Genomic DNA, 8,615 nt, shown 5'->3' with positions numbered 1-8,615 from the left:
AAATTACGTAAGTTTCTGTTCATAAATTCAGACTGGCTATCCCGTTGGGATAACCGTTGCCTAGGCTCTCCCTCTCTCCATCGGTGCGACGGTGCCTCCCCTTCCCCCGAGCACGGTTCAAACTTCAAATTTCAAACTCGACAAGTGATTCCCCAAACCCTCGCTCACGCTCGCGCTGCTCGTGTCGTGCACAAGCCGCCGGGCGCCGGGAGATCATCCCGCGGTGCCGGAAGCTGCACACATGGCTCGGTCGCCTGCGGAGGAGGAGGAGGAGCGAGAGGAAGCCGGCGCGGGCTGCCGCGGCAGACCCCGCCACGCCGTGGGGGAGGAGGTCGAGGTCCTCCTCAACGAAGAAGGCTTCCGCGGCGCCCGCTTCAAGGCCACCGTCGCCGCGCGCCTCCCGGGATCCGGCGGCTACGAGGTCGTCTTCTCCACCCTCGACGCCCACCGCCGCGGGCCCCTGCTCCGGGAGGTCGTGGCCGCCGCCGACGTGCGGCCCAGGCCGCCGCCGCCGCCGCCGCCCGGGCGCGAGGTCAAGCTGTTCGACCTCGTCGAGGCGTACGACAAAGGCGGGTGGTGGCCCGGCGTCGTCTCCGCCGTCCTTCCGAAATGGAGGCGGGAGGCGCGGTACGCCGTGTCGCTGCCGCTGTTTCGCGAGGTGCTCAAGCGCCGGGCGTCGCTAGTCCGTCCGCGGCGGGAGTTTGTGTGCGGAAGCTGGGTGGACGCGCAAGATGTGGTGAGCGAATTCGGGGAAGAGAAGCCTGCTTTCCACTTTGCACTGTCTTATATAATCCTCTTTTGATTTGGCTCGCCAGTTACACAGATTTTGCATGAATTTCGCACGAAACGGTTTGATTCCCAGCGTAATTTCGGGGAAATTGATGCATCCCAAACAGGGAAATAGAACTTTGAGTTGCATTAATATGGCCTATTTTAAGAAACATAACTCTTAAGTTTTCATGATTAATTTTACTCAGTAGACAGTACTGAAAACTCTAATCCACAAAAAGTGTACAGTTTGGTCCCAAACGATGATGACGCAAATAAGTTCTGCCACACTAGTTCGTGGAGATATTCTGTATGCATTTGGTCAAAAACTATCTGAGGATCAGGGCCCTCCAGTGCAATACAAAACGTATCTGTAAATGAACGGCTAGATTCATCATAAGTTTGTTTCTCAAATGCTAATTGAGTTGAGAATCATGTGATATTATTTTTACATCCATGCATATATTCTTTGTTCTGAGTCTCTTGAAGCTTTGTTCACTAAATCATGTCATGTATAACTAGATGATCATGCTTAGAACCGCACCCTACACAATAGCAATGTAGCCTACTTTAGACTCATCAGATAAGCCATCCAAGTCAAGAGCCAAGAGAGCATTCCTAATGAAGCTCTACTACCTCCATTATATAGTTAGTTTGCCAACTAATTCATGTTTCAATTTTTGTTAACTAGTTTGAAACAACACAGTATTAGTTGGTGAAAATGGATTAAATGCTTTTGTGCTACTAATTTGAGTGCAGCTGCGAGGGATACCACTGTATGCAGAGGGAAGCAGTGTAGAAGTTATGTGCGATGAAGAAAAGAAGGGCAGAGCTTGGATGCCAGCTACTATCATCAAGATGGTTGGCGGTATCAACTATGCTGTTAGCTATGGGAATAGGGAAGACTCCATTGAAGTTCTACATTCATGCTTCATTCGGCCACAGCCCGTGTTTGACAAAACAAAGTTTGAGTATGAATTGGTGGCCTCAGAAGAGGTGGAAGTATATCAGGATGGTATCTGGTCAGTAGGTGTCATTGAAGATATCTGCAGCTGTGAACCTAGAAGATACAAAGTAAGGGTAAAACATCATGGCAACAAAGATGAAGATGACTACTTTCTTGTGTCAAGTACATCCTTGAGACCCTACTCCAAATGGGACGGTCAGGAATGGAGGCTTTGCTCATCCAAGGTATTTTACCAACTAGTCAATTTGTCACTCATGATCTTAAGCACTTCTTCTGACTACTTCTAAGTTGCTCTTTTTTCCACTGAGTTTAGATGAATGCAAGTTTAAGATATGCTACGATGTTTGCTTATAGATTCCTTCCTCGCAATGAGTTGCGTTGGTTTAAATGATGGTTATATTTATCCCATTTCCTGGAACTAATAGCACTTTTTGTTTACTAGAAACATGCTAGGAAAAGAAATGACTCAGTTGCTGACTATTCAGAGTTCTCGGAGTCTGGCGGGGATAGTGATCTGTATAGTTCTGACTATTCACCAGAGTTCTCCACGTGTGCTGAATTTAGTGATCAGTGTAGTTCTGACTATTCACCCGAGTTCTTCACATCTGACCGGGATATTGATCAGTATAGTTATGTCCCTAACAAAAGGGTGCGGAAAGAAAATGTGGTCAAGGGAGAACTGCCCTTGACACACCCTTTAAATCTCAGGCAACATACATCCAAATCATCATCAAAGGATACTATGCATATGGAAACACTTCCTGAAAAGGACGCTTCTGGGGTGAAGCAACTAGGGAGTGAAAGCATTGGTTTAGGGTTTAGGGTTGCAAAGGGGAAGGATAAGAAAGTGGCAACAAGTGTACTGAAGAAGTTAATGTATACACAATGCGGTGAAAAAGGAAGTCGCTTCTTGCCAAAGGTACATCCTGCCTTGTTTTGAATTCTTATTTTCCTTTCACTGTAACTTGATAGATTTACTCAGTTCATCAGTATTAAAAAGTGTGGGCACTTATTTTAGCAAAAGTTGGTGTATTTTTCAGGCACCTCCTTTATGAGTCACTCATTTTTTTCTGATTTATTACCTCTCAACTATTATAATGCACTTTTTTCGTCCGTTTTTTCCTCCCTGACACCACTGATTGATATTTTGTCCTCGGTGGTGTTGTCATTTGGTGATATATTTCTAGGCACATACTAGTAAAAGAAAGGAACTTCATTCTGTCGCTCCATTTGATGATATTGTTAAGACTGGCAGCAAGTCCAATTGTATTGATGTTATCTTGATCAGCGATGACTCTGGCTATGGAAATTCTGTTGAAATCAGCGACACTTCAAGTTCAAATCCAAACAGAAAGAAAAAGCGAATAAATCTCCCATATAAAGAACTCCATTCCCATCATCCGGTACGTCAGTATCAAGCATCACATTCTGCATCAAACTATCGCAAGCGTAGAAGTGATCTGTGACTAGAAGTGACACGATATTCTGAAGAAAAAGCACGTAGCTGTATATTATCAGACTCTTTGTTCCCACAGGAATCATCACAGGATCCTTCCCACAAAGATGGTAGGCAACTAATTCCCCTGTCAGGTTGCCTGCTCCAAGGGCTTCTCAGAATAAACGAAACAAAAGAACCAGAATTCTCAGACAATCTTCATTTAGAAACTGCGATGATGTCAATTGGTGATGCTACTTCTGGTGATAAACTCCATGAAACGTGCCAAAGAGTTGCAGAGGTAGCAGCTTCCAGCATATTTTGCAGATACTATCTTGATGGTATATTATTGCTAACTCATCTCAGTGCCTACAGGTGAAGAACTGGATGGCTGGGGCTTCCAAAGGAGCAGATATTAGTTTGATTAACTCTACAATTTGTAAGTGCTTGTTAGTTGTTACCTGCATAGACTTGAGTTACACCAGATAATCCTATCTAATCAGATTAAAATTTCATCAGCCAATCAGAAGACTGTTAATCAATCATGTGGTGGAGCCTTCCCAATTGGGAAACTAGAACCATGTTCATCTGTACAACAGGAAGTCAATGCTGATCTCTTGTGCATTGAAGCCCCTAACGACAACAAAGTAAATACTCTTTCTTTTGTCACAACCGACCTATCTGATTTTTCTTCCACTAAACCAAATAGTTAACAGAAATGCATGAAAACACATCTTCTTTGTAGCGTATTTTGATAGTTTATTAAATACCATGTCATTTGTTTGATCTTTCTGATCATCTATTGATGTCTATGTGCACAGATGGAGATAAAAACTGAACAGTCAGTCAAGCCTTCCAAGGAAGTCAATCTCTTGTGCATTGAAGCCCCTAATGATAATAAAGTAAATACTATTTCTTTTCCCACACCTAGTTCGCTGCTGCTTCTTCCACCAAACCAAATGGTTGGGCCGGTGCCTGCAGCTGCAAAGCTTCTTGTATCGCCTTTTGATGATATTCTATTATATTGGACACCATGTGATTTTTCATCCTTTCTGATCATCTATTGATTTTTTTTTTGTCCAGCTGGAGATAAACAATAAAAGAACAGGCATTTATCCAAAGGAGGATGCAGCCTTACCAATAGGGGTACTAGAGTCATCTTTGACTGGACAGCAGGATGTTAAGGCTGATAACTTGTGCATTCAAGCCCCTAAAGATAACAAAGTAAATATTCTTTCTTTGTTCACACTCACCTTAATGCAATTTCATCCACCAAACCAAATGGAAGGGTTGTAGACAGATTAAAAGGCACCTGCAGCTGTGAGGCCATTTTCTTGTAGGGCATTTTGATTTTTCTTCTAGTTTATTGAATATCTTGTCAATTTTTCAATCTTTCTGAGAATCAATTGCTGATTCTATGTGCAGATGGAGATAAAAAACGAAAGAACAGTCATGTCTCTTGAGGCAGCAGAAGGCTTTCACCTGGAAACCTGTATGAACTGTAAGTTTTGCAAAATCACAAGTCAAATATTTTACGGTGCATTAATACCCTGACTAACAGGATTCGTTTCCAGCAGCCGAGACGATTGCTGATGAATCACACCCTCAACGTAATGCGTCATCACAGAATTTTTTCGGTCAACATCAAGAGTCTATTTCTGAGAAATCAACCGGACCATCTTCATTTGTGCATCCTTGTATGATGATGGATCTATCAAAATTCATGCCACTGCCAGCGCCTAGCAGCAGCAATCTTGGTACTGTATTCTCTACAAGTTCCTTGCTGCTGATGCCTGTTCATAAATTGGAGATTTTCGAGAGGCTGCCACAAATACCACATTTCCGTGAGGTGCAGAATTGTCCTCCAGAATTTCGCGAAGGAAAAGCTCTTGGACTTATGGTCTCGTTCGCAAACATGGCTGAAAGCATAAAGAACATGCGAATTCAGGACGAAGCGCGACTTTATCAAGAAAAGATGAACAGCCTCTTAGTTCTGGAAGAGGATGGGTTTCAAGTTGGCCCCCTGAAGGTCCGTCTCCATAATCTGCTTTGTTTGAGGAATCGGCAGATTAATCTCAAGAACAGGAAAGCAAGTTTGGAGAAAGAGATACTCGAGATAGAAGCAGTCAATTGTGGATTAGAGCAACAAGTCAAATTCCTTGACATGTGCATCATGGGGATGGAGGAGCAGAAATACCAGGAGATGAAAGGTTATGTTGCCATGTGGAAAGCAGCAAACTGCTCATCCATTTCAAAGCTCCAAGCCGACCTGCGCCAAGTTGAGGACTCACTTGCGTCTGTTGAAGCTGATTTCTGCAGCATTGCTGCTGCACCGTGGCAATCAGATGTTGGGTGTTCAATACTGTAACCTTGTTCAGCTATGAAGGGAGGTAAACCATGCTCCCCACACTTTAACTATGTATATACATGCTTTCTGCATGAATCTGAGGAACATATTCTGTCTGTCAGTCTGCCCCACCTAAAATGACCCAGGGTCAGCTAGTTATCTGGTTGTTGAAAGCAACGTTCCTGTGTACTATTATTTTCAGCAATCAGAAAGCCTTTTATCAATCTAAAGCCTTTTTCTTATTTTTCAGTAAACAGAGGTGAACTTGGTTTTAACTACCACAGGAATCACACCGAAACTGCATCCACACTCAAATCTATAAACCCTCTAAATTGGTAGGCGCGTCAAGTAGTATATATGAGTGATTTTGATGTTGTTAGCTAATGGGGATTGGTGCAGTAGAGGTCTGTAGCAGAGACCTTGCTAACATTTCTCATCGGCGGTCATCGCGATCTGTGGCTGCTCTGCCTGGCTGCTGGCCGGCAGCGTGGCCCACATAGCGCAGACGAGGTAGGCGCCGAGGTTGACGACGCTGAGGACGGCGAGCAGCCAGTAGAAGTAGTCGAGGCGGGTGTGGTTGATGGTGTCGCCGAGCCACCGCGTGCAGCCCTTGACGAGCGAGACGAGCGCACTGCTGAGGAAGAAGCCAAGCGAGAGCGTGGTGAGGAAGAGGCCGGTGCTCATGGTCTTCATGCCCTTGGGCGACCGCGTGATGAAGAAGTCCAGCTGCCCCGTGTAGATGAACGCCTCGCCGGCGCCCACCAGCAGGAACTGCGGCGTCAGCATGAACACGCTGATGGGCAGCGACTCGTGCCCCGCCGCGCTCGTGGCCGCGACGCCGAGGCGCTTCTTCTCGCAGATGGCGGCGGCGACCATGCCGACGATGGAGAGGACCAGACCGATGCCGATCTTCTCCAGGTTGGTGAGCCCCTGCCGGTTGGTCATGAGGCTCCGGCAGAGCGGGACGAACACGCGGTCGTAGACGGCGAGGGTGAGCATGATGGCGCCGACGAAGAAGACGGTGAGCGAGGCGGCCGGGATCTCGAACCCGCCCATGCGCCGGTCCATGGTGGTCGCCTGCTCCACGGAGAAGGTGATCATCTGCGCGTAGATGGTCCAGAACAGGATCGTCGTCGCCCACACCGGCATCAGCCGCGCCACCATCTTCACCTCCTCGACGCGGGACACGGAGCACAGCTTCCACGGGTTCGGCATCGGCCGCCCGTCGCTCCCCACCTCGTTGTCGTCGTCGCCGGCCATCACGGCCGCCCTGTCCAGGCAAGGGAACTGGGCGGTGTGGGGGATGCGCGCGTGGTCGGGGCGGTCCTCGTAGAGCGCGGAGGCGGTGAGCGGCTGCTTGATTTTCCGCTTCCGGGCGGCGGCAACGAGGACCTGGAGGATGTGCACGATGGGGCTCCCAGAGCTGCGCTTGTAGCGGTAGCGCCTGGTGCCGGAGAGGAAGACGCCGATGGCGACAAGCATGGCGCCGGCGCAGATGCCGTACGCCCAGCTCCGGCCGATGTGGTCCTGGACGTAGACGAGGACGGTGACGGCGAGGAGCGTGCCGAGGCTGATGAAGAAGAAGAAGCGGTTGAAGAAGAGGCCCATGGCGGCGCGCTCGCGGGCGTCACGCTCGTCGAACTGGTCGGTGCCGAAGCCTGAGACGCTGGACTTGAGCCCGCCGGTGCCGAGCGCGATGAGGTAGAGGCAGACGTAGAGCACGCCCATCTGGAGCCCCGTGGCCTGCTCGCACGGCCCAGCCGCTCCGGGTCCGCATGGCGGCGGCCGCAGCTGCCGCACCTCCGTCGACACCGCCAGGAGCCCCGTTCCCTGCGTGCGTGCAAGTGTAAGCATTGATCATGCATGCTGAGGTCCTGGCATGCTTGCCATGTGTAGAGTGTAGACAGACTGTAGAGCTACAGCAGCAATCCTGTTTTCATGCATGGACACTTACGATAGCTTGGACGAGGGCGAAGATGGCGATGGTGAGGTACCGGCCGAGGAAGGAGTCGGCGAGGAAGCCGCCGAGGAGGCAGAGGAGGAAGGAGGTGCCCATGAAGTCGGTGACGACGTTGGCCGCCGCGGCGCTGGGCAGGTGCATGGTGCCCGTGAGGTAGGTGACGAGGTTCACGGCGATGCCCATGGTGGAGAGGCGCTCGCAGAGCTCGATCCCGAGGGCCAGCGCCGCCGCCACCCAGCCGCCTGTGCTGGACTTATCCGCCCGGCAACCCCTGTAGTCCACCGCGTCCTGCACCAGGTTGCCGCCGCCGGCGGCGGCGCCCCACGCCCCCCGCTCCTGCACCTTCTTCCCGTCCTGTCCAAACGCAACCACACGGCAATTCAGCATTGCACGCATGCAAGTGCCTAGTACAGTATGTCCTAACAACTGTTACTACCAAATTTATCACTTCTTATTAAGGTGCAAAACCAGCTAGGCAAGATCTACAGGATGCAAATATTCACAGCTTGGAAACAAAATTAGCCTCGATCACCAACCATTAGCTTGGGCTGATTATTTCTGGACTGATTGTATCAGCAACAGTGTGCAGCTAGCTAACTGCCGAGCAGAAGAACACAAGGCGTGTGCTGTGGGCTCAGCTAGCTCGAGCGATCGAACGCTGCGCTTGCTTGCTGGAAGAGCTGCAAATTGATGCCTCCTTTTATAGGCACGGATCGGAGATCACCAGGAGACGCGCACTCGAGTCTCGAGGCCGTCGACCACCGACTCTGATCGACCGGCCGATCATGGAGGGAACGAAGGAGATCGGGCGAAAGGGACCTGCACCAGGTGGCAGTGTGCCTGGATCTTTCGGCTCTCACATACGGTGGGGCATCCTATAGTACAATAATGTTATTATATATAATATATATTTGATAGCGTTCAAGAAAGTTTCCAGGAGCTGATTGGATGGAGGAGGTCAGAAGATGAGCATAGCACGAGTGCTGCTCCTGAGACGTGGAAACTAAGAAAAGTGAGCAGATCGTGGAGCAAGCTAGTTGAGGCCACCAACACCAAGGGGGGAGTTCAGTTCAGCAGCATCAGGGGAATGTTCTGGGAGCTTCAAACAGCATCTGATCTGATCTGATCTGCGGCCATC

At 49.3% G+C, this 8,615-nt stretch overlaps 2 protein-coding genes across 4 annotated transcripts; one reads left to right on the top strand and one right to left on the bottom strand.

The window, feature by feature from the left end:
* Nucleotides 1-22: 22 nt before the first annotated feature.
* On the top strand, nt 23-5,741 carry LOC112895600. Of its 2 annotated transcripts, none has more exons than XM_025963570.1 (11): nt 23-736; nt 1,528-1,959; nt 2,178-2,654; nt 2,923-3,138; nt 3,271-3,471; nt 3,546-3,609; nt 3,690-3,817; nt 3,992-4,072; nt 4,254-4,394; nt 4,596-4,671; nt 4,748-5,741. In XM_025963570.1, the coding sequence occupies exons 1-11, from the start codon at nt 242-244 to the stop codon at nt 5,536-5,538; spliced, it is 3,102 nt and encodes a 1,033-aa protein (XP_025819355.1). In that variant the 5' UTR covers nt 23-241; the 3' UTR covers nt 5,539-5,741. The 2 variants fall into 2 exon arrangements, with proteins under 2 accessions (XP_025819355.1, XP_025819353.1); XM_025963568.1 differs by having other exon boundaries at nt 4,745-5,741.
* Nucleotides 5,742-5,816: 75 nt separating this feature from the next.
* On the bottom strand, nt 5,817-8,150 carry LOC112895601 (protein NRT1/ PTR FAMILY 6.2). Of its 2 annotated transcripts, none has more exons than XM_025963571.1 (3): nt 8,014-8,150; nt 7,472-7,831; nt 5,817-7,347 (listed from the first exon to the last, which is right to left on the bottom strand). In XM_025963571.1, the coding sequence occupies exons 1-3, from the start codon at nt 8,014-8,016 to the stop codon at nt 5,941-5,943; spliced, it is 1,770 nt and encodes a 589-aa protein (XP_025819356.1). In that variant the 5' UTR covers nt 8,017-8,150; the 3' UTR covers nt 5,817-5,940. The 2 variants fall into 2 exon arrangements, with proteins under 2 accessions (XP_025819356.1, XP_025819357.1); XM_025963572.1 differs by having other exon boundaries at nt 8,010-8,131.
* Nucleotides 8,151-8,615: the final 465 nt, after the last annotated feature.

Source organism: Panicum hallii, chromosome 5, assembly GCF_002211085.1.
Source record: "Panicum hallii strain FIL2 chromosome 5, PHallii_v3.1, whole genome shotgun sequence".
In the NCBI taxonomy this organism is placed as follows: Eukaryota; Viridiplantae; Streptophyta; class Magnoliopsida; order Poales; family Poaceae; genus Panicum; species Panicum hallii.
This window is presented reverse-complemented; position numbering and strand designations above follow the sequence as displayed.